Here is a 24,804-nt window from a genome sequence, read left to right on the forward strand (position 1 = left end):
CACCAGAGAGCAAATATTGTAACATGAATACATAAAAACTCCAAATGTTCAGACTGAAGCACAATTCGTTGTCTGTAACACGAGAGACGAGTGACGTTTTTACACTTACATTTGATAGTAAAGGAGAAGTTTCACCGTCTTCACTGTCCACGGCGGTGTACTCGCTGTATGAAGCTGGGCGTCCATGTCCGTTAACACTCATTTTCTACTCGGGGAAACTACACACCGTGAACTAACTACAGTCTACTAACACTCGCTGCTCCGTGTCGCCACTTTTAACCGCTCCACTTCACGTCAAATCACGGTTGAATCCACTCGGGATAAACTCATTCGCTGCTCACTGTTGTTGTTGTTGACTGCCCACCGCGTCACGTGCCACCCACTTCCGTCGCATGAAAAAACGCCAGAGAACCGAGCGTCCAATCAGGAATGAGCTCTATCCTCCTCTGACCAATCAGCAGCGACATGTGGTCCAACAATGATGACGCAAATCAAGCGTGCCCGACCTGCAGGTTGAAAACATCCATGGTTGGAAACGGAGGATGTCAAGGTCTGAGCTGAATTTTACTCCATAATTAGAGCATGGTTGTGACTTTTTGAGCTTTTGTGTTAAATACAACGTTTGCTTTGCAGTTCAAATGTGTTTGTTTCACATTTACGCTTCTATTTCAGACTCCTGGTCGGAGTTGTAACTCTCAGAAACCTAAAACCCGCTGCTGCTGCTGTGCGCCGGAGCCTGTGTTCTGCAGCCTCCTTCTGTGCTGACTCTGCTTTGAAGCCCATAATGGAGCCAAAACTTTACCAGGCGCCTTCAGGGGTTCGAGGTATGACCTCGCTGGACAAAGAAGCCTTCACACAGACCATTTCTGTCCCAGCTCTACGGGTGCCCACGAGGGTCTTGAACAAAGTGATGAAGAGCCTGAAGAAGTCCGCCATTCAGCGCCCAGGATTGTCCAGAGTGGTACAAGATACAGAAGACAGTGGGGACTTCCGTCTAGTCCTGTTGGACCCTCACAGAGTTTCCTCAAAAAGCTCCTTCTCTGAGGCTGAAGCTGAGGCTCTGAGGTCTTTCGGCGTTGATGGGGAGCTTGTGTCTCATGAGCTGCAGCTGACCTACGACAACCTGAAGAGCGAAGAAGTGCTGGAGGCTGTGCTGCCTCTGGGCCAGGATGTGACCTCTGGGTTCAGCCGGGTGGGACACATCGCACACATGAACCTGAGGGAACACCAGCTGCCGTACAAGAACCTCATAGGTGAGATGCACACATATAGTAATGTGTGATACAGGCACGCGACTGGAGAGATGATAGTTTGTCTTTTGCTTGTGCAAAAAGTGACCACTGAACGTGTTCTTCTTAAATCTGAAAAATGACTAACTTTTGATGTTATGAGTAGATTTATGGCAAGGATATGTATCGGCTAAGATCATAAAAGCTGGAATTGGCAAATGATCCACCTGTTTTAACCTGAAAATTTTGCCTCCACATAGTAAACAAAATACCTCCTGACCCCTAAAGTCCGTGGCACATATTCCTGTTTTTTGTCAACAGTAACATCTTCATCAAATGATGGTAAACTGTTTTTTTAGTTTAAACTTCAGTAATTAAAAGTAATGATAAAAAACAGTAACGATACATTATATTAAACATGAGTGGAAAGGCGGTGCAGATGACATACCTGTGGAGTTCTGGAGATATCAGGAGAGAGAGCAGTGGACTTTTTGATCAGATTGTGTAACACAATCCTGGAGAGCGAGAACATGCCTGTGGAATGGAAAATGAATGAAGTGTAGTGGTACCAACTTTCAAGAACAAGGCTGATGTGCAGAACTGTAGTATTGATTACAGAGGTATACAGTTGATCAGTCACATCATGGTGACATGGGAAAGACAAAGAGAACAGTTTACAAACAGTGTGCTTTATAAATCTCTATCTCTATTATATTTCACAATTTAATTCATAAAGAAAAATATCAGGTTTAGGGAGTTCAACTCTTTGTCTCAACAAGTCTGATGCTTCTTTCTGTAGGTCAAGTTATCATGGACAAAAACCCCAGTGTGACCTGTGTGGTCAACAAGACCAACACAATTGACTCAACGTACCGCAACTTTAAGATGGAGGTGATGGCCGGAGAGGAGAACATGGTTGCCAAAGTAAGTTATAGAACAGATACAGAATAATCTGATGTTATTTGTGCACACACAAAATACATTAAAGCTGTGAGAGAATATTAATACAGTAAAATACCACAATATTTTAAGTGTGACACTGTTTATCGGATGTAATTCGAACAGTTTTTGATGCTCGTGTCGTTGGTCTGTGTGTTGCAGGTGAAAGAAAACGGGGTGACTTACGAGTTTGATTTTTCCCGCGTGTACTGGAACTCCCGGCTGAGCACGGAGCACCAGCGTGTGGTGGAGCTCGTCAAACGCGGCGACACCGTTTTCGACGTGTTTGCTGGCGTGGGACCCTTCGCCATCCCCGCCGCACGCTCGGGCGCCAGCGTGTTCGCCAACGACCTCAACCCAGAGTCGCACCGATGGCTGCAGCACAACCGCAAACTCAACAAGGTGGAGAGCAAAGTCCAGACGTTCAACCTGGACGGCAGAGCTTTCATCCAGGGACCTGTGAAGCAGGAGCTGCCTGCGCTGTTGAAGGAAAAAGGCAGCGTTCACGTGGTGATGAACTTGCCGGCCTTGGCTTTGGAGTTTCTGGATGCATTTCGAGGTCTCTTGCAGGAGCAGGCTCCCTCTGATGACCATCTACCCACGGTTTACTGCTACGGCTTCTCTAAAGACGACGACTCCGAGACAGATGTGGTGAGGAGGGCGTCGCGCAGCCTCGGATTCTCCCTGGATAACAGATGCTCTGTGCATTTTGTGCGTAACGTAGCGCCCAACAAGGACATGATGTGTGTGAGGTTTACACTCCCTAAAGAGGTCCTCTTTGGCAGCAGCAACGAACAGACAGGTGAGCTGTATTATTTGTCATGCTAAAAATGAATTTGAATATGGAAATATTTATTTTAGTTGCAGGAATAAGTTCAACGTATCACTCTATCAGTATGTAAATTCTGTGTATGCTTTAGTCTATTGCCACATAGACCTTTGTTTACCTCCAAATGTGTTTTTCTATGTCCACAGAGTCTTCAGGAGAACCAGCCCCAAAGAGACAGAAGTGTGAAGAAACTACAGATTCAACATAAGATGCACTCTTTTAGTTGGAAGCTTTCGTTTAAAAAAAGAAAAAAGAAAGAAATATTTCATGAGTTACAGATGTTTAATCTAAAAAAGCAAACTTTGGTTATCCCCTTCTTTTCATATCATTTTGCTCACACATTTTTAAATAAACCCGTAAAATGACAAGATACTCAGTTTTCAACCCGTGATTTATTTCAATATAAAATTAACACAAAATATAAAAACTTATATACATCTTTAACAAAAAACATGTCTACCGACCACAGCAGCTCTTCATAGTCGCAGCAGCGCAGCATTTATATTCCGTTCCTTCACATTTCTATCTAGCAGCTACCGTTAGGCTTTCAGAGGAAACAGCCCGTTGAAAGCGTCCTGAATGGCTCGATGACACGCCAAAGCCGAGGAGTATCCTCCAGCTGTGTCCTGAGGCATGGCGCCGCGCACGTGGTTCAGATACCTGAGAACACACAGAGAGCCGTGGTCAGTAACAGGAGTGAGGTATTTTGTAAATAATGTGACAGACTGGCAGCCCTGAGAGCTGCTTTCATCAAAAAAAAGTGGTTAGTGTGAGGGGAAACGTGAGGGCAAGTTTATTCTTCATTAAATCCACACTTGAAGTTATTTTTCCTGGCTCTCTGGAACACTCTGGCTCTTTGATGAGATCAACGTCGAGACATACACACATTAACACTGGAACACCTTGTGCCTAAAAGCCTCTCCAACACACCTCTATTAAAGTATTATAGGTGTCTTTTTATTTTTTAAGTGCTTACAGATGTACGCTGCCAAAGACCCTTTTCAGGTTCTAAAGAAAAGCCAAAAGTCAGTGTTTATTTTCACATTGGGGGCACAGATGGAACAGTTGAGCTGTTCTGTCTCTAACCTGCGCAGCCACTTTAATCCTTCCTCCTAAGTTGTCTGCCATCAAAAAAATTGCCATGTTCTGTGCAGCTTTCTTGCATCACCTGACAGCAAAGCTAATAAAGCAAAGTCCTCCAACAACTGAGACAACACAATACTGTCTCCCCCCCAACCCCTCTCACACACACACACCCACCCTGCAGAAATCATAGCCTGAGCAGAGACGTCTAAAGCCCTCACACGAGTCTGGCTTCGTGGCCCTTGTTCCTGTGAGCCAGGGAAACTTCAAAGTGAAATGGAAATCAAGAGCACAGACAGTCCTCTGTGATTTCAGTGCTCATTCAAACTGCTTTACACAGTAACCCAACACCTGTGGGGAGACAGACTGAGAGCTGAGGCTCATGTGTGTATGTGTGTGTGTGTGTGTGTGTGCGAGATGGCCATGCACAAAAAGGTGTTGGTGAGACTGCTCGCTGAATGTATCTTATTTCTGCTTTGATGTGTTTATGATTCTTCAAAACAGTTCGGTAATTTCCTTATAACAAAAAAAAAAAAAAAGGTATTTAATCAAGCATTCGTGAATAGGACGCGCAGGAGATGACCTTGTCATGTTTTATAACGGACGGTGAAAGTGAGAAGATGAGCAGCGCGAGATGTCAGTCAGGTCCCGCACACAAAGACCACTCATCACCCACTAGAGAAACAACACGCAAGTTCAAAACAGGAGGCTCAGTGATTAATAATAACTTCATTAGGTCCAAGCTGCTGTAGCCTGTCCTTCAGAGCACTTGAGGGAGGTCTTCTCGTATGGCTTCCTGCATGAGATGAGTGCTATCTATTGATTATGTTGTACTGGGCCTTTTTAATGGTGAAAAAAGTGGGCTATTTACAGCCTGGCTAAGTCTGCTCTTCCTGCTAATCTAATCCCCAAGCTACTCATGTGGTCATTCCTTCCAAGAAAGCTGAGAGCTCTGTGTAACTTTATACCTGCCTGCCCCTAAGGAGGGAGAGAGAGAGCAAGAGAGCAGAAAGAGAACATGAAGGAGAGGGAGGAAGAGGGTGAGGAGCGTCGGTGGAGGGGTGGGAAGTAGAAAAAGAGGGGAGGATACGAGGTGAAATCACCTTTGGGTATCATCATCAAAAACCCTCTTCTCTTAAACCAACCCCGTCTGCCCTTTCCTCACCCCTAACACCCGGGGTTAGTTCAGTTCTGCTCCATTAACTCAGCTGCTGTATCCGCGTCTTCCTGTAAAGACCCGATACGTTTTTTTTCCCGGCTTCTACATGTTCACGAAAGCTGAAAACACGACTCTTTTCACATGACCGTACTTGACGACGCTGACAAATTAAAAGCGGACTGACACCGAAAGACGTGCAACAACAAGAAATGTTTGAGTACACTACAAAAACAGACGCTTTACACCGCCTTCAATCACAAAATGAGATACAGACAGACACACACACAGTACCGCCCTGTAACAGATGCTTCGAGACCCTCTGACGCTACTGTTTCACTGTGTGCATTAACACTCTCCACGCTCTCCCCACCCCATCTCCCCCCCCGTTCCCTCGTTCTCCCTTTCTCTCCAAGGACTGGACTGTCTTTTGTTCGCAGGGCCCTGAAACCCAAGCCATTTCAGCCGGTAACATCTTTCACTCTCCAGGCCCCACTGGAGCATTAGCTGCAACTCGATATGGGTCTTTTCAAAGCCTCGTATTATTGGGTAAATATGGGTCACTTTGGACTGGCCCATTATGTCGCTTAAGGGGGGGGGGCGGGGGGCGGGAAAAGAGGAGTGCAGGTGATGAGGACAACGGAATAACAGAGTATGGAGATGTGTGTCAGACTGGTTCTCATTTTAATATACTGTACACACACTGGGAATGAATAACCGTAATAATCCTTTGGAATCATCTGTGTTTATATTCTCAAAAGCACAGCACAAGATGAAGCGATTTTTTCTACTCGTCCCATACTCCATGTGCAGCTGGATCAAAGCTGCACCACTGCAATAACAGCGTTTTTCCACTTGAGTCTGGAAATCTTAATACCTGGGCAATGTCTCCTGTTCATGCTAATAAACGATCAAAGATTTTTTTTCCTGACGGAACAACGCGAGCATTGCCTCGCTCACGCTGGTTGGAAAACGCCACAGAGCCCGGTCTCTAATTCAAAGTGAAAAGATAAGTGGCAAAATGTTCCACCGGGTTTCCGTGTGAGTTCCAGCTGAGAATGTGTGGCTCCCTCTTTGTGTTTGGATCGGTGATGCTGCTGCGGAATAGAGGGAGATGTTTTGCCTCTTGAGGGAAATAGCTGCAGGGGCTGGAACTCGGAAGGGGAAAAAAAAAAAAAAAGTAGATATCAGATGGAGGTGCAGATCGTTTTGGGCCTCTTGTCTAGACTCCACGTGTTGGATGGAATTGGATTAAGAAGAGCCTCGGAAAAAACCCCCAAAAAAACGACTGTAATTGTGCAGAGGTTATTTCTGCAAGTCGATGCTTAATCAACATTTAAACCACAGTGCTGACATACAAGACAATGGCAGAATCAGAATCAGCCTTAAAAAAAGTGGTTTGGCTGGACTTTTCAGTCATGTTCACCATACAGCAAATTCAAAAGACGAGAAACTGGCTCCTTCAATGGAACAGAAAATAATCTAATGGATATTTTCTACAAAAGTCTCAGCACAGACCTAAGACCAGGCTACGACTTGGCACCTTGCCACATTCATAGCACCCTCACTGATCCCGGGTCAGTTGTTTCTACAGCATAAATAATCAGAGGCGTTTTTAGCTGTCACTCAAACACTGACTTTCATACATTTGAGGAGATAAACTGTATTCTGATTAATCCACAAAGTAAAAGTAAGATGGGTCTTATCCTACCTGAGATCGACTGGAGCCTCATTAGCTACAATACCGTTCAAAAGTTTGGGATCACTTATAAATGTGCTTATTTTTGAAGGAAAAACAGTTTTTCTCAATGAATATAACGTTAAATGAATCAGGAATACACTCTATACATTGTTAATGTGGTAAATGACTATTCTAGCTGCAAACGTCTGGTTTTTAATGGAATACGTACAATATGTTTCCAGCAACCATCTCACCAGTGTTCAAATGGTACATTGGGTTTGCTAATCGCATTAGAAGGCTATTGGATGATTAGAAAACCCTTGTGACGAAAGTAAATTTTGAAGGGCAAAATTATTATTTTGAATAAAAATGATTATTTCTAATCTTGTCAATGTCTTGACTATATTTTCTATTCATTTTGCAACTCTTTTGATGAATAAAAGTGTGACCTTTAATGGAAAACACAAAAAAGTTGTATAGGTGACCGAAACTTTTAACGGTAGTGTATGTTTATTGTAGTGAATGAGCTTAAAAGAGGGAAGCCATCGAGCACTGGACGGACTATATCTGAACAAAGTCTGAAGGAACACGGGGCTGCTGAATGGTACAGTAAATGTCCGGAAGTCTTCCTTTAGCGCTCTACAGTGGCAGCGGTTGAGGATTCCTGGCCTAGGAATGATGGTGGGTGTGTGGGGGGGGTGCGTGTTGGGGGAGGCACACACACCTGCCAGATGATTTGTCATTATAGAGGGGTCAGCACTCAGCTGTCACCCCCTAATCACCCATCCTACCCCTCAAGTCACCCCCCCTTTTCACCCCCAGACTCCAGTCCTCCAAAAACACCCCCTGCATTCCTAAGGCAGATCCGGTTTCAGTCACAGGACTGCTGCCCCATCTGCCCCTCCTTCTCTAAACTCTACCCTGAGAGAAAATGTACCCCTGTGAGAGACACAGCACACTGAGCGCATTGTGTGGATGTGCACATTATGCCCATGTGTGTGTGTGTGTGTGTGTGTCCGCACAATTCACATGTGTACGACTTACATGTTTATCTACGAGCAGAGCTTGTTTGTATCGGTGCAAACGCCGAACTGATGGGAGCTGAAGTTTACTCGTGTGGAGAGAGTGTGTGAATTGGTCCAAGCTGCGGTCTCGAAACAAAAACCCCCGCAGACAAGGCAAACACAGAGGACTCTCACAGGTATACTATATCTGTCAACAGCCGTCTTTCTTCACCATGGGTCATGGGTCACACTCTTCCACTGAATACCGCTTCCTCTGGGACGTATGCGTGTGTGAGTGAGAGAGAGAGAGAGAGAGAGATCCTCAGCCATTAGCCTGCCCACCATCCACCAGATTACCTCAAGTCGTGCTACGGAGGGGCCACTCTGTACAGTTACCTCATATCCTCATAAGCCCGACAGACTCCTTATCTGTTATCGCGCGTCTTATCATCACCACTGACAGGCCGAGTCTGTCTCTGCCTGTACCACTGAGGTGCGTATCACTGACACTTAAGGGGAGAACATGTTTAGAGTGTTAACAGAAGCACATGACATTAACACTTATAGAAATACATTCTCATGCCGCGTTCTATAAGTTGCTCTAATGACGGCAGCTCGTCAGTAATTGTGATAATGAGGTGAGTTGTACGCTTGTTTGGTTGATTTCCGCATTGCAGGAGTGTGCTACTCGTGCCTAAACTCATCTGCACTACTGTTTAAAAGTTAGGGGTCACCTATACAATTTTTTTTGTGTTTTCCATTAAAAGTCACACTTTTATTCATCAAAAGAGTTGCAAAATGAAAAGAAAATATAGCCGTTTTTTTTCTAAATAATAATTTTGCCCTACAAACTTTGCTTTCGCCAAAGAACCAGCAACACTGTTTTCAGCTGTGCTAACATAATTGCACAAGGGTTTTCAAGGGTTTCCTAATCATCCAATAGCTTATTAACGCAATTAGCAAACACAATGTACACAATTGGAACACTGGAGAGATGGTTGCTGGAAATGGGCCTCTATACACCTATGTACTTATTCCATTAAAAACCAGACGTTTGCAGCGAGAATAGTCGTTTACCACATTAACAATGTATAGTGTATTTCTGATTCATTCAATGTTACATTCATTGGAAAAAAGTGTCTTTCCTTCAAAAACAAGGACATTTCTAAGTGACCCCAAACTCTTGAATGGTTGTGTATATAGTGCTTTAAGAGACACCTGTCACCACTCATTCAAAGCATACTTGGGTCTCGACCCTGCACTTCATCTGTCTAACCTGCTGGGGGCAGTAGAGGCTGGCTGACTGGTCCTGCCACTGGTTTCACACCTATCTGCAGCAGCCCTACGGGGATGGAGTGGCATCACACACCACCACGGCAAGCTACTTGATACAGAGAGAGCATCTTTCTTTCGTCTCCTGAGCTGCCACTTGATCACTCTGCCCCCCCGGAGAGCTTAGAGGAAGGAGGAGTGAGGCGAACTGGAATGAGAGGGAGGATAATGACATGACATCAGTGTCGTCGTTAGCCAAATGGGGCCGTAAACAATGGAAAGACATATGCTGTCCAGTGAATGGGCTGCAAGCACAAGGCACACCCATACGAGCACACACACAGCTAAAGAGCCTTGACATTTGGATGTAACATTCTGGGAATAGAGCACCGATACACAGAGGAAGAATAGAGTTTTCCCAGGGGGGGATTCGCCTACACAGGTATCAGTTACTGATGCACCTCAAGCACTGGGGAGAGGCAAAGGAGATTTCAATCATTGAGAAAGATGGGAAACAAATATAGGGGGGAGGGACAAAAAGACTGAGACAGGTACAGCAGGGAGGAGGGTGATAATTCATACATCCGAGTGAGGAAGTACCTCCTTCCATGAGGTGTACATGGCAGGTCTATACACTCAAGCTCCACATGACGGGAGTTTGTTTTCAAGAAAATGAGCCAACTAATCCTCCAATACATTGACAGGCCCTTTGCCCCAGGGATGAGGAGCAGAGGAGAAGCAAATCTAAGCCTGTGTGTCTTTGTGTGAAAAGTGCACACATCCTCGGTTTGTGTATCTAGGCTCCAGAATCAAAGCATGCAGCAAACTTCTACAAAGATCAGTGTATGTTAAAATAGTCAAAGAGACGTCTCCTCACCGTTTGCTGCTGGGTGTTGACCCTGCTGCCTCTAGGCTGTGACACAAATAAACGTGCTACAGAGGCCGGTGTCCTCGGAGTTCCCTGCCCGCTGGTGACTCACTGACAAGGAGACTGCTGGTCTGTCTGGTACACGACCCCACAGAGGAAAACAATAACACTGAGAAGCTAGATCTGTTTCAGCTGACCAGAATACACAGTGGACAAATGTACCTCCTGCCCTGTCACTCTGGAATGCTCCTCCTGTTTCTGCCCTGCTTTCTTTGGGTCAGAAGTGACTCACCCACAAGTAAAAAGCCTCTAGTTGAGTACAGTGTGTGCTTATTTTGATTTGTACTTCAAGAGAGGATCAATATTTGCACAGATCTATGGTAGGGAAAACAATAGTGATCTGGCCTCCACCAACTCTGTCCGTTAATGGTCTGTTTACTGAGACTGACGGGATAATGGCCTGGGTGGGGGGGGGGGGGGGGGCAGGAGGACAGCGGCCACGCTCCACTCTATTTCTGATCTAGTTAGTAACGAGGAAAGAAATCGCCTATAGTACAAAGCACCAAGGCAAGGCAGTGGCTATATGCTGTGTAGATGGTGCATCCTGTTGACAAAGACGGTTTTGCAAGTCAAATAGCTAGACTCAAGCCTCCACACCTTTATGTTGACTGCACACTCTTTTGGCTATGCAAATGTCCAATCTATGAGTCCCATGTCTGCAGTCAAGCGATCAGATCTAGAGCTATGAAAACACTTAAATGGTCAGACAAGCACACCACTGAAGGCTATGGTTACTGGCCATGTTGGCTCCAGTAACACAAGACACTGCCACGCGCAATGAGTGTGTAACACTGAAGAATAGAGGATATCGGATATCTGAGAAACCAAGTTCAGCTTTAGGTCTTGGCTATGGTGGCAACCCCAAAGTATTTCAGGGAAAGCCCTATTGTTGTGCAAGAGCCAAATAAACCATTTCCCATAAATGGGTCTATTTGGCAGCATTGCACGATATTTTAATTGGCCGAACAAAAGCAAAATATGCGCCTTGAGACATTATCTAATAGAAGTACAAGAAGATCAAAGACTGTTTGGTGCTCTTGAGGGAGTTCATCTAAGGTCATGCTAACCGGCGCCTCAGTCTCCAGCTCATAACTTAAGCATCAAAGCCATGTTTGTGTGAGAGTGTTAGAGTGCATGACTATTTGAAGCCCAGAATACGAGACCCATCTCTCTAAGGTGCCATCACTCTGCTCCCATCACTCGGAGCACTCTGACGTTCCGCTGCTGCACCCCGGGTCCCCTGCGGTCAGTGACCCCTGACCTTCCCTCTTGCAAAGCCATCAGATGGATATGTGCCCTGCAGGGATCAAGAGAACCGGGGATACATGGAAAAGCTACACTACCGTTCAAAAGTTTGGGGTCACCTCTACAATTTGCTTGTGTTTTCCATTAAAAGTCACACTTTTATTCATCAAAAGAGTTGCAAAATGAATAGAAAATATAGTCAAGACATTGACAAGATTAGAAATAATGATTTTTATTCTAAATAATAATTGTGCCCTTTTGTCAAAGAACCAGCAAAACTGTTTTCAGCTGTGCTAACATCATTGCACAAGGGTTTTCAGTATGTTTGCAGCTAGAATAGTCGTTAACCACATTAACAATGTATAGTGTATTTCTGATTCATTTAATGTTATATTCAGTGCAACAAATGAATACAACATTCCTTCAAAAATAAGGACATTTCTAAGTGACCCCAAACTTTTGAACGGTAGTGTATTCCTGATAATTTCTAGAACTTCCTCCAGATTGGTTGTTCCCTGCATATGGAGTGAAAAAGAAAAAAATAACATGGCTGACTTGCACTTTCTTCACAGAGTGAGAGAAGGGGGGAAAGCAGGGGAAGGAAAGAATGATTTGTATGCAATTGAAACCTCATATTCTCTAATGTAGTGATGGCAGAAATGGATTCAAGAGTACTCTACAGACCATGTTTAGTCATCCTGCCGACGACCAGTGCCAAATCCAGGGTCACTGGTAGTGCTCTTGGCCAGCGTGGCCGGAGCTGGAAAGATGGAGAGCTGAGACCTGGAGTCAGCCCAATACGGCAGGGAGATGTTAGCAAAAAACTGCTGCTGCCAGGAACTACAGGCTGTATGGCACCACTGACTCTTCTAGATACCTCCCTCCCTCCCTCCCTCCCTCCTTCCTTCCAAAGCACTTAACATGCAGTATAAGCCAACACACACACACACAAAAACAAACAAACAAACAGACACACACCATTCACATAAACACTCGGACGCCAAGGGAAGCTAAAGAACACAGGCATGAGGAGAGCATCACTCAGAGACCCATTAACCCTTGGCTCTCAACCAGAACAGTGAGCAGGCGTCCTTTAAGTACATGTTAAACATAGCGACTCTCTATGTGTGTGTGAGCACAGGTGATTTATGTATTACTTCTGTGAGTTCATGTGTTTGCACTGTGAACGTAAAAAAGATTGAGTCACTTTAAATGAAGACTTAGGGGGGAGGTTCCAGGGATGGAAATGAGTGCTTGACCTCCATGTTCAGGTATTATGGTCACAGCAAACTAACCGATCACTTTAACCCTTCAGCCGGTCTGTTTAGGTGAGACCCACTTCCTCATGCAGAGTAGTGTGTCCCCGAGAGACGAGCCCCAGACTAAACACTCCTTCACCCCCACCAACAAGATGCACATGCATGACGAGTGCTCCCATCTGAAGACCTTCGTTTTTTTTCCAAATACAGAAAGCAATGCAGAATGGGGGCAGGAGAATGAATTTAAAAAATATTATACACACACTGGCATTTTAGTGAAGTGCATTGAGCAAGCTCTGTCAGAGAGAGATGGGCTAATTTCAGGGCAACGGGGCCAACACAAACAACTATTCTGGCGAGCTTTCATTGTCAGCACTTGAGGTTTGAGTCAAAATTTTCAATGCTCTGCAGCCAGTTTCTCTTTCCCCCTATTTCCTCCCCCCCTGCATGATTTGTCCTTGTCCAAGATCCCTGTTGGTCTTTCATCGGCTACACAGGCAGAGCTCAAAAACTATTCTTGTAGAGAACAATCTTCGATCCAGATGCTCATGTATACACACACACACATGCAAACGGAAAAAAAAAGTGTTTTTCTCTGAGGTCGTGATCGTGTATTTACATTAACTCAAGTCCATAAACAGACTTATTTGAACAATAATGGAGGCATAACATGCTTCCATTCAGGTTATGTCTATCAGTACGAGGAGGTGGTGGGGGTGGTGGGGGGTTAAATCAGCTGCCGCTTCAGTCTCTGGCTGCTGTGTGTTGGGGATTCATGTCACAGCCATGTCAACATAAACCTCATATGTTTCTGTTTCGGTCTCGAAAGCAGTATTTACTTCGACTTTGATTTTGTTTATTGAAGGCTTTTACTGTTCAGAAGCAAAAGAGCAATGGCAGGACATTTTGGTGAATGAGCTGCAGTGTTACATTCATCGTCTGCTCGTAATTCTTGGGGCTCACGCATGGTTCTGGGTAGGTGCCAGTCAACGAGATGGACAGCACTACACAGCCATTAAAGAAACCTCACACAGTCAGGGTCCTATCATCTGTGGTAAATCATAAGCACCTATGCACATCAGGGGAGGAGCATTTGATATGCACTGTATGTGTGTGTGAAGGGGGGAAGTTGAATGGACATATTTGGCACATACTCTGCTCCAGTATTGAGGCATCTGTCTTTAATAAAAGTGCTCAGCTCAGCCCGTATTTATTCAGGTACAGCTGACGGAGAGAGAGAGAGCGAGAAAGACAGCAAAAGAGGCATGGAACTTCTTTTTCCTGGCAGCCGTGCAGCACTCCTGCGGTTTGTTTTTGGGGGGCAAAGGGACAGGAAGAAAAAGACTCCGAAACTGAGACTGAGAAGGGCAAGTTGAAATAAAACGCATGGCTCCAGTGAGTCCTGTGTTGACTGGACATCCCCCTGCAAGAGACCAGACCCTAAGGCCCCAGGGGGATACCAAGGAGGGGTGTATTAGCTCAACTCGCTTGTCTCACTTGAAGGCTGTGCTCAAGACAAATCACCAGTGGTGCTGCTGTCACTGTGGGCCTTGACCAAGACAAACAGCCTTGTTTTAAAACAAGTTCCTGCCTCCATTTTTAGTCCCTTTCACCTCATTCATACGCAGGCAAATCCACATCTCCTCACACATTCCCTTCACAGGTCATAGGACTGGAGCTGTAGTCAAACTCTAGCTCTACCCAGGGGACTCACTTTTCACCTTCTCAACACTGTCTGCATTCTCTCTCTCCTCACATACGCGTTTGTGAATATTTACTACATCACACAAGTTACATTGTGGCAAAAAATACTGAGACGGTTGTATCATTAAAACAAGATTACTGATTGTTTTAGCTTCTTAAATGTGAATACTTTCTTTGCTTCTTTGCTCCATAAAACAAAGAAATCATTAAAACTGAATCATTTTTGGTTTGTGGACAAAACAAGACGTTCAAAAACATTGTCATTTCCAGGTTTGACAAACAATGATCAACGATTTTTTGGACCAATCGATTAATCGAGAAAATAATCGTTCGTTTCAGCTCTAGTGTGCATGACTCAAAATGTACAGCAGCTTTAAGCAAGACCGTCTGTTTGTGCATCTACGCGTACATGGGCAAGCATGCACTAAAATCCTCAACCTTAGCCGAATCAGAAGTGTCAGCACTATTCCTTGCTTTTACTTAAAAACACACTGCATCTTGGGAGTTGTGGTTTGCGTGAACAGGGCCTGACTGTGTCACTGCCTGTGGTCTGCACCAGTGGGACGGGTGTTCCAGAACTGAACCTCATTTATCTCTGTGGCAAAGCAGTTCCTCTCCAACATCGGTCCTCCTAGACCCCTGAACTGCTGACACCCTAAACCCCCACCACCACCACCCCCACCCCCCCTCCTCCTCTGTGCTCTCTGCATGCGGCAAAAATTGTGAGATGTGTTTCATCTGCATATTGATCAGCCTGGCCAAAAGAAGCAGGACCTCAGCACTTCCCTGAATACATAATGTAAATAAGTGCCAGTTATTCTCCAATACTGAAGAAAATCTTTCACATTTCCAGGTGAAAAGGTAAATGTTTGTTTATACCGTTCACCGGAAATATCAATAAGCTGATAATGAGAAAATCCTCATCAAAGCATGTAAACAATGTCTTCAGAATTAAGATTAGTGTGAAGCAGTGCTGCCTGCAAGGCACTGCTCTTACCTAAAAAACATAATATGACCCCGTTGTGCGACGATCACCCAATAAACACAGGCTGACCTCAGTGTGTGGGCAGGTTTTAGTGCCAGCCAGCTGCAGTGCAGACGGCTGGGCGCTGGGCTGTCTGATGGATAGCTTACATTCGGTGAGGACCGGACCAATGGCGTCGTGGATTGATTGGCCCAAAGGGGCTGTCGGAGAAAGCACTTCCTGTGTGTGTTAATGGACGCTCCTACAGAGGCACTGTGGCGACTTGTGGCAGGGCGATGGTTGTTTCTCTCTCTCCCTCTCATTTGCTCCCAGTTAATCAGAGAAGAGTCGGACTCTCTAAACCGACATCAAAACCCTGACAATACACTTAAGCTAAGCAGACTTTTTTCCAATGAATATAACATTAAATGAATCAGAAATACACTCTACATTGTTAATGTGCTTAACGACTATTCTAGCTGCAAACGTCTGGTTTTTAATGGAATATGTACATAGGTGTATAGAGGCCCATTTCCAGCAACCATCTCTCCAGTGTTCTAATGGCACATTGTGTTTGCTTATTGCGTTAGAAGGCTATTGGATGATTAGAAAACCCTTGAAAACCCTTGTGCAATGATGTTAGCACAGCTGAAAACAGTTTTGCTGGTTCTTTAACGAAAGGGCAAAATTATTATTTTGCATAAAAATAATTTCTTATCTTGTCAATGTCTTAACTATATTTGCTATTCATTTTGCAACTTTTTTGAGGAATAAAAGTGTGACTTTTAATGGAAAACACAAAAAAATTGTAAAGGTGACCCCAAACTTTTGAAAGTTATTGTATATAATAAGTTTGTACCCGACTCTGCTCAGCTGCTCCAACTCAGGCACTGGGGGTCCAAAGGTTTCAACATGAAGAGGCTTGTAGTGGTACAGGACTTCTTCTATCTTGGGCACAGGTAGGAGAGACACGGTCTGCCGCTGAAAGACAAAAGACCACAGAGAGACAACATTGAACATGGAACAATGATCTTTACTGTCTCTGTTTAGTATGCAGCGCAACAATGGAAACTCTGGCTACAGCATAATCAGATGACACAAACAGAAAAGCATCCTGGAAAAGGCCTAATGTCAATCATGCTGCAGCATTACTTGAAAGACTGGTTTTTGGGAATACACGTTTTGTCATTTGCACTTTCCACCAATGTTTCCACCACCAGCGGTGGAACAATAACTGGGCATGTTTGTCGTGGTCACCAGACGGTTGGCAACTCAACAACTATGGTTGATGGTATTCTAAACAAGGAAAAATGAAGTTAAGCTTCGTAAAAAGCCCAAAAGGGTTTGGTGTTTGCCTCACAACAGAAGACAAGTGTACATCTGATCAAAAGTAAAATACATTTAATAAACAATATCATCATAGTTTCCCACACAGGTGAATGTGAACTAAAATAAATGTAGTTTGTTTTATAAAAACCCTTCAGTACATAATTATTTTAAGTTGATATTTCAGTCCCTAAAGTTTTTGACCACTGCGATCGAGTGAGAAATGTGGTACTTGTGAAAGACACAGTCGAATTGTTCAATTTGGGGCTCTGCCATCACAAGGGGAATTTCCACACGGCTTGAGACCACAATGTTTTCTCCAGCATTACAAGTAATAACACTCAGAAGACGAGCCAGTCATGAAACAGACCTGGAATTAAGAAGATGCTGTCTAAACAAACACAGACTATTTTACAGAGTACAAGGAAGCTCAGAGACAAAGGGGGATATATAAAAAAAAAGATAAGCAATAAACCAAAGAAAGGAGAAGATGGGGAGTATAAACAACAGAAGACCGAATGAAGCTGATGAAAACCTAACTAAATGAGTAACATGTGCTTTCTGGACTCGGACTGATTGCCCTCGTACATGCATTGGACCTTGTAAATGCACATAGGGAAATGAAGCAATCAAAGCTGAAATGGAAGTTCAAAATGCACCAAGTGATGCACAATGAGGCGGCAAAGGACACCAACTTTTTAAGCCAAACCCAACACGATGGTAACAGACTGTGAACTAAGCCCACGTCTATGTCACAGAAACAAAGAAATTATACTTTAAAATTGAGTGTTGATTTTTCTATTTTCAGTACAAATCGAGATATACCATGTTTCCCATAATGACTATCAGCTGCCTTAACAGAACGAGCCTGAACCTGTCACATTTAGAAGTGGTTTGTACATGCAGGTGGGGGGGAGTAAGAGTACATAAAGAGCAAGAAAGAGGGTTTTCCAGAAAAGAAATCATGAATGCCGTCGACCCAAAATATAACATGTAATTATGGTGCTTTGCTTTTGAAACTGCGATGGAATAATATTGTTCTTTTGGCATTTAATTTATTTTTAACTTCATCAAAATCCTGCTCCCAAATAGTAAGAGGTGCCACATCTTAAAATAGCTTAATTACTTTATAGAAGGAACATTTGGATACAAAAACAGATAATATTTTAGTAGCTCACACGTCTCTCTATGGTTTTCACTCAACCTTTAACCTCAAGGTGCGACTGATCCTCGATCCTGTACCATCCATTCATCCAAGCCCCACTACAAGGCTAATGAAACCCATACACAGCCACTCTCCCTCTCTTTTGCACTCCTTCAGCCTCTCCATCCATCTTCTTTCAGACTTTCAGCACAGTTGACTCCCCTCCACTGCAGAAATCAAAGAGAAGCACTGGGACAACGGGGTGGAGAGGGAAGGCGGAGGAGGAGAACAGTCTATGATGATGGAGAGGTAAAAAGAAGAGTGGCAAATTGGGAGTTGCAGATAGCTTAGCGGCAGTAAATCAGAACTGTAAGTGACACGCAGAACGGAGCCAACGCTCTCAGACTACAGACATTTCCACTGCATTCCTCTGCAAGGGCACCTTGAACACTGTGACACATGTCAACACAAACACAGAGTAATTCAAGTGCACACAAGAAAATGTCCAAGTCTTGTGAATACGTTTAAAATAAAATTGCAAAATAAGGACATGCAGTAAATTTAAACTATGTAATAAAGTGAAGCCGTCTGGCCGTCCCTCTGAAACGGCGCTGTGTCCTCTCACAAACCGCTCTGTCCTACACTTCACCTTACAGCGCTGCTGAAACTTCCAGTCGTGAACTCATCACATCCTATTAAAAGCTTGTGTGAATTACGACATATGAATGTTGTTTTCCCCGAATGCTGCAGCGAAAGAAAGCAACAGGGGGTGACAGAGTGTGCGGACCCCTGGCCAGGCACAGTGGAGCAGAAATGACTTAAGGACTTTGGAGATGCTGGAACAACACCGCTGAAAAGGCCAACACAAACATCTGCTTTAAACATCACTGAGGCCCCTCTTGCTCTACTACCTATGCAAAACTATGAGTGCCCTCATGATGCTTTCAAGTTTGTGTATAACTGGTATTTAAGACCGCTGTAATACCCCTGTGACACTAAAATGAAGCTCTGGGGCCCATTAATCTTAATAAAACCGCAGGGGGAAGATGAATTCAGGAAATCACCATTGTGCCAGAGGGAGTTCTCCTCCTTCTGTTCGTCTGATCCTCCTACATCTACCTCAGATCTAGATAGAGTTCTACTGATCCAGTAATACTACCTTTGACTTCTAGGAGTGGACTCATTTTAATAGCTGGAGTTAAAGCAGTCGCTGGTGCCAATCCCTGTGTTGGAGGAGGAGACAGGTGTGCTGGCTTGGGAAACTAAGCGATCTATGCCTGCTGGGGCTGGTGGGTGTTAGTGGTCGCGTCTGGGAAAGCAACAGGGTGAGCCTATCAGAGACAAGGATGTGCAAGACATTCATGTGACTTTTATGGGACGGGGGATCTCATAAAACTCACATTACTTTTAAGGTATGAGAGGTTCTTGCCCAAGGCAGAGCACTGACCATGCCAAGAATGAGAGCTGTTAGGGCGTTTGCTAAAGGTACTTTAGCTAACTAATTTTAAATCAACCAAACCTCTCCATCTATCACGTGTGTTGTGCAGAGGTGCAACCACACAGAGAACAGAAAAAACATCGGTGCAGTCAGATTCATTGTAAACAAAATTGTGCTGCAATCATAACATCATTGAATAAAAGGACAGGGATGGCAGATCTGATCATAATGTGGAGGAGACGATTAGGCGATTAGATCACCGAGGACAGATGTCAATACGAGGTGTGTCTGGTGCCAATGAAAAACTATGGGGAGGGAAACACTGGTCAACATGGTATCGAGGATAAGGGGCCATCCCATCCTCAGCTTTCACTCCCACCATGTGCCCTGGCTCTGCCAGTGCTTCTGTATGGATAAAGAGCTTTGGGTTACCCACAGGCACTGAGCAGCAAGTAGCAAGTGTAAAAAGCTGCTGCACACATAGTGCCTCCTCTCTCCTCACAAGTTTAAATATAACTCCCTGACTAGTGGCAGCTGGCCCAGCGCAAAGCCCCTAAAGCTGACAACTCTTTTCTGCTGGGCTGGGCTATGCCGTCTTGCCCATGGGCAAAGGTTGCAAAGGCCAACTTAAATGGGGCCCCGAGTCTGGGGCAGAGGTGTGAATGCCCACATGTGCTGGTGCCAATCAGGGCTGATACCACCCGAGCTGACCCTCCAATACCACAACCTCTTGAAGACATCAACCTGCATGCCAGCAATCCAATAAAAAGGGAAGGCCAAAGAGCAAGGGTTACAGAAACGTTCACATAAAACTAACCATCTTTGGTTAAAGCATACTCTACACTTCCGTTCAAAAGTGTGGGGTCACTTAGAAATAGCACTTTCTTTCAATGAATACACCACTAAATGAATCATAAATACACTATACATTGTTAATGTGGTAAAGGACTATTCTAGCTGCAAACGTCTGTTTTTTAATAGAATATCTATATAGGTGTATAGCAGACCATTTCTCTCCAGTGTTCTAATGGTACATTGTGTTTGCTAATCACGTTAAGAAGGCTTTTATTGGATGATTAGAAAACCCTTGTGCAATGATGTTAGCACAGCGGAAACAGTTTTGCTGGTTGACTATATTTTCTATTAATTTTGCAACTCTTTTGATAAATAAAAGTGTGAGTTTTAATGGAAAACACAGCAAAATTGTATAGTTGACCCCAAACTTTTGAATAGTAGTGTATATGTTTGGATGTTAACATGCATGTCTGCCCGTTACTATTTGTCTAAAGACTGTCGATAAGAGAAATGAAAACAACACTGAACATTATGACCGACTGGGTGGGAGTTGCAGCGAGCATATAGAGACAAACTCCCAGGCAAAACAGGTTGGGCCGGTCTGCCAGGGAAAAGCAAAGCAGAGCTTGGTCTGCGCAGACGAGTATGGAGCAGAGGTCACTGTAGAGGACAACTTAACCACCTAAAACAAACCTGAGCAAACAAGCTCACTGGCTGAACGTGTGTGTGTATACTCCTTTCAATGGCTGTCAAATTCCACTGTCTAAGTGTAGAGCGGCACAAAGCCAGAGAAAACCCGGGGTTATTTCAGTCAACTTCACATCTATGTTTAGGGATAAATTTTCCACCCACATTTGGCTGAATGTGTATCTTGTACTTTGTTTATGTATGTGTGTGTGTGTGTGTGTGTGTGTGTGTGTGTGTGTGTGTGTGTGTGTGTGTGTGTGTGTGTGTGTGTGTGTGTGTGTGTGTGTGCCCCTCCTGCTTTCATTACTAGTGCTGGTCTTGTCAGGTATGTCAGCTGCTCTGCCGTCGGTGATGAGCGGATCAAGCTCCAGCAATGTTGGAACCTGGGAACTTTCATTTAAGATGGCGCTGAAAGCTGTCCCGAGGTGGAGAGTTTCCTCATCAGCTGCTTTCGGGAATGGAGACAGCAGCTGAGGACAATTCCTACCTTGACATGTTGACTGGAAAACGCAGTGACTTTCATGGCATAAACAAAGTTGACACGCAACGACAAAACAATTATTAATTTAATGCTTAAAAAGGGCTTTTCATATGCTGATAAAACTCATCTACATCTGTGTTTTGACAGAGCAGGTGCCAAGGATGATGACTCTCGCCATCGTGTTTAGCATTAGGACTGTTCTTGTGTGTCAGACAACAACACACAACCTGTTTAAACAGAGAACAGCTTCCTCCCTCCCACACAGAGAGTCTCTTTTGATATTGGCGGGACCTCTATTTTAAAAAGACACTTTATTCTTCAAAGGATGTTTACTCAGACCGTGTGTGTTTCTATGTTCGTGTGCACACACACACACAGGTATATGTGTGACGTAGTTCAATAGATTGACTACAAAGTGGGGGATTAGCGAGTGATTTCAGACCATTCCTGAGGCAAGACCAGGCCCATCCCACCCCATATCACACCTGGACCGAGACTACTTTCCCTCATGATTGGCTGAACTTCCTCAAGCATCCATTCGACTGCATGTTAACACAGAACCAGAATAATAAGGATCATATTTGAAGTCCCCAACTCCCACTCCTGGAACATTCACGCTGGCTGAGAGCAGTGCCAGCGTGGCTGCGATGTCCCCTTGCCAGAAAACAACATGACACAACTAGATGTAGCATTAGATCATGCTTTAAATGGGGACTGGAGCCACTGGGAAGCTGAAGATTTGGCATCCTCACGTTCCACACATTGGCCAGCTCAAAGACAGGCAGATATGCCATTCCGACCAGTGACGGCTCACCTTGGCCTAGGCTAAAGCAGCTGGCTGAGGTGCTGGGGGGGGCGGGGGTCAGTTTGTGGTGGTAAAAGAGAGGGCGCTAGCAGGGAGGTGAGTGGCTCAGGGAATTTGAAGTTTTGACTTATGAACTTGAACATCACCGAAAGCATCCAGATGAAACACCTATGTACATATTCCATTTAAAACCAGACATTTGCAGCTATAATAGTCGGACATTCCTAAGTGACCCCAAACTTTTGAACGGTAGTGTATGTCGCAGCAATAATTGATATCACTTTCCCTAAAAAGAGAAGCACACAGCAGAAATATGAAGGGATAGAACACAAATGTGGCCCAGCTTTAGTGGTTTCACATTTGCCTCCCCCTGATTCCTGCTTAGAAAAATTGAAACCCTGTTTGGAACAAGGGACCACAACCTCGCAGATAAACGAATTCCAGCAATCTGCAGGAATCCACCACTCTGCGCTGAAACCCCACCAAGTCAAACAGGAGTCATTTCGCATGGACTCCGAGATGAAGGGAAATCCAAACCCGCATGGCTCCCCCGACTCGAGTCTCTCGGTCTAACACAGCAGATACATGGTGAGAGCGTTGCTCCACCAACAGGAGCTTGGGGAAGGGAGGATGAAGAGAAATGGGAGGGAAGAGAAAAAAAAACAGCCACAAAAGAAGCCAAGAGCAACACAATAGCTCTGTTTCTCTCACCATCTGCAAGTTAAACTTCATGCTGTATCTGAAGGGGGCGTGATTTAGAATACTTCCATCTTTTTGGGGGTTTTAAGAGTAAATTAACACAACACACAAAAGTCACAGGCGTGGAAAGAGGCAGAAAATAGTGGACAGTGAGGGGGACAGGCAGACATGTGCAGCATTGGTTTACTACAGAAGCGGAAGTGGAAGCTTCTTCTCCTGCTTGTAACACAAAATATTCAGACTGAAAGCTTGATGCACCATAATTGGATTAATTGATTTTGGGTCAATGTAAACAGAATGAATCTTTTCAGAATGAAGACATTTTGCATGTAAAAGGGTAGCACCATTAAAAAAAAAAAGAAGCTTTGTTCTACCTCAATATGCAAACACATACAGCTTGCTTACACCTAGGTGAGTACTGGACAGATATCTCTCTCTCACGCACCACTGGAGTTTGGGAAGACAACCGTGTCACATGAGGGCCGCTGCGGAGAGGGTGGGGGTGATGACACAGCCTATCTCATCACAGTAAAATGAAAATAAACGACTGCAAACCTGAACAACAGCCAAACAGAAGGTCTCTCCAGACACAGTGAGCACAAAGCGTCAAAGCTCAGAGTGAGTGACCAAACCAACATCTCTCTCACTGCAGGTCATACTGCTCAAGCCAGAGGAAATGTGATGACATGATTGAAAGGGTAAAGGCCAGTTTCCACACGAAAGAAGCAACAGAGATGGACCAATATTCATCCTTTGAAGGTCTCGCCTGTTAACACCACTCTTTTGTCAATGAGCTCGCCGCAAAGCTTAATTTAGAACTGAAGTTCAAAACACACACTTTGACCTTTATGATTCAAAAAACACTCGACCACCGCCACTGAACAGAAGTATAACGTTACGTGCCCTCCAACCTGCACGTGCTCATGGTAAACATGGCAGCCATTTGTTATTTATACTCTGCGTAGCTTTTTCAAGGTGAAGATGTGGGTCAAAACCACACAATTCAGAAAATAATGTATCCACCTCTTTCATTTGAGTGAGTTTAGTTTTGCATCATACTTTGCAAAGTAAACTGTATTTCTACTAGAGCTGAAATTATTAATTGATTAATCGATTGTTAATCATCAAAATTAATTATTATTTTGATAATCGATAATCAGTTTGAAGCTTTTTTCATGATTAAACCAAGATTTCTGATTGTTTTAGCTTCTGAAATGTGATTATTTTCTTCATTTCTTTGCTCCACATAACAAAGAAATCATTCAAAACGAAATCATTTTGGTTTGTGGACAAAACAAGACATTCTAGAACATCGTCATTTCCAGGTTTGACAAACACTGATCAACGTTTTTTTAACATTTTCTGTCATTTTATGGACCAAACGATTCATTGCTTAATCGAGACAATAATCGAAAGATTAATCGATTACGAAAATAATCGTTACCGTCTAATTTCTACTTCACAATAATTAACAATAAAAGCACAAACAATTACTTCCTATTCTCTTTCAAGGTTGAAAGGTTGTGGGTGACGTAAGAGCTTAATGATTGAGGTGCCTAGTGCATTGTCATGGTAAGCTGTATTTTATGTCTCCCAAGAGTTGACGTGCCTGAAACGTTGCACTTACCAAATGGATTCCAGTCGAAAATAGAGTCGTAGGTTTGACCGTCTGTTTCTGCTGCTCGATCTGGGTCTCCAGCTGGGCAGCGCGGACCTTGTGTTTGGCCAGCAAGATGGTGGCAGGAACTTGAGACTGCTCCTGGAGGAACCAATGAGGTTTGGTGAGTAAAAGTTGAAGGACTTTAATTTAAGTAGGGAAAATAAACACAGATGATGCTATCGTTATCTTAATATCACCAAAATTCAACTTGAATCTTTGAATAGCTGCGTTCCCAATCTTTATGAACGATCTAGAAAATGTATGGAGTGGAATGTCATGTAAGTCATGAAAATGTCTTTGGCTTTTGAAGAAGAACATGCCACAGAACATCTAAGAACCATCTCCTCCATCCCTGACGTCTCTGTCTACCAGGATAACTGAAGGTTTCAGGCTATACCTGCCACATTACTGATGCGAGCCATATTAGCAAAACTGTGGCACTGCGAGGGGCGCTGCCTCAAATGCACCGCACCGCC

The 24,804-nt window shown here is 44.2% G+C and overlaps 3 protein-coding genes across 3 annotated transcripts in view; 1 reads left to right on the top strand and 2 right to left on the bottom strand.

The window, feature by feature from the left end:
- slc38a6 (solute carrier family 38 member 6) overlaps positions 1–298 on the bottom strand; it is a gene marked incomplete at its 3' end in the record, with an annotated part of 9,179 nt that extends 8,881 nt beyond the window's left edge. The window contains 1 exon segment of the mRNA XM_083906758.1: positions 110–298. Within this exon segment, the coding sequence (XP_083762884.1) occupies positions 110–202 (93 nt within the window). The 5' untranslated portion in view covers positions 203–298.
- A 202-nt stretch (positions 299–500) lies between these two features.
- On the top strand, positions 501–3,305 carry trmt5 (tRNA methyltransferase 5). Its single transcript, XM_083904961.1, has 5 exons — positions 501–550; positions 673–1,253; positions 2,029–2,153; positions 2,331–2,970; positions 3,144–3,305. Exons 1-5 carry the CDS (start codon positions 543–545, stop codon positions 3,203–3,205), a joined length of 1,416 nt encoding a protein of 471 aa, XP_083761087.1. The 5' UTR covers positions 501–542; the 3' UTR covers positions 3,206–3,305.
- Positions 3,306–3,370: 65 nt separating this feature from the next.
- mnat1 (MNAT1 component of CDK activating kinase) overlaps positions 3,371–24,804 on the bottom strand; it is a 33,733-nt gene continuing 12,299 nt past the window's right edge. Inside the window, exons 7-9 of the mRNA XM_083904972.1 lie at positions 24,296–24,427; positions 16,153–16,274; positions 3,371–3,657 (exon numbers count right to left, since the gene is read on the bottom strand). Coding sequence (XP_083761098.1) covers positions 3,537–3,657; positions 16,153–16,274; positions 24,296–24,427 — 375 coding nt within the window. The 3' untranslated portion in view covers positions 3,371–3,536. The remainder of the gene's footprint in view (positions 3,658–16,152; positions 16,275–24,295; positions 24,428–24,804) is intronic.

This window comes from Microchirus variegatus, assembly GCF_963457635.1.
Source record: "Microchirus variegatus genome assembly, chromosome: 2".
Lineage (NCBI taxonomy): Eukaryota > Metazoa > Chordata > Actinopteri > Pleuronectiformes > Soleidae > Microchirus > Microchirus variegatus.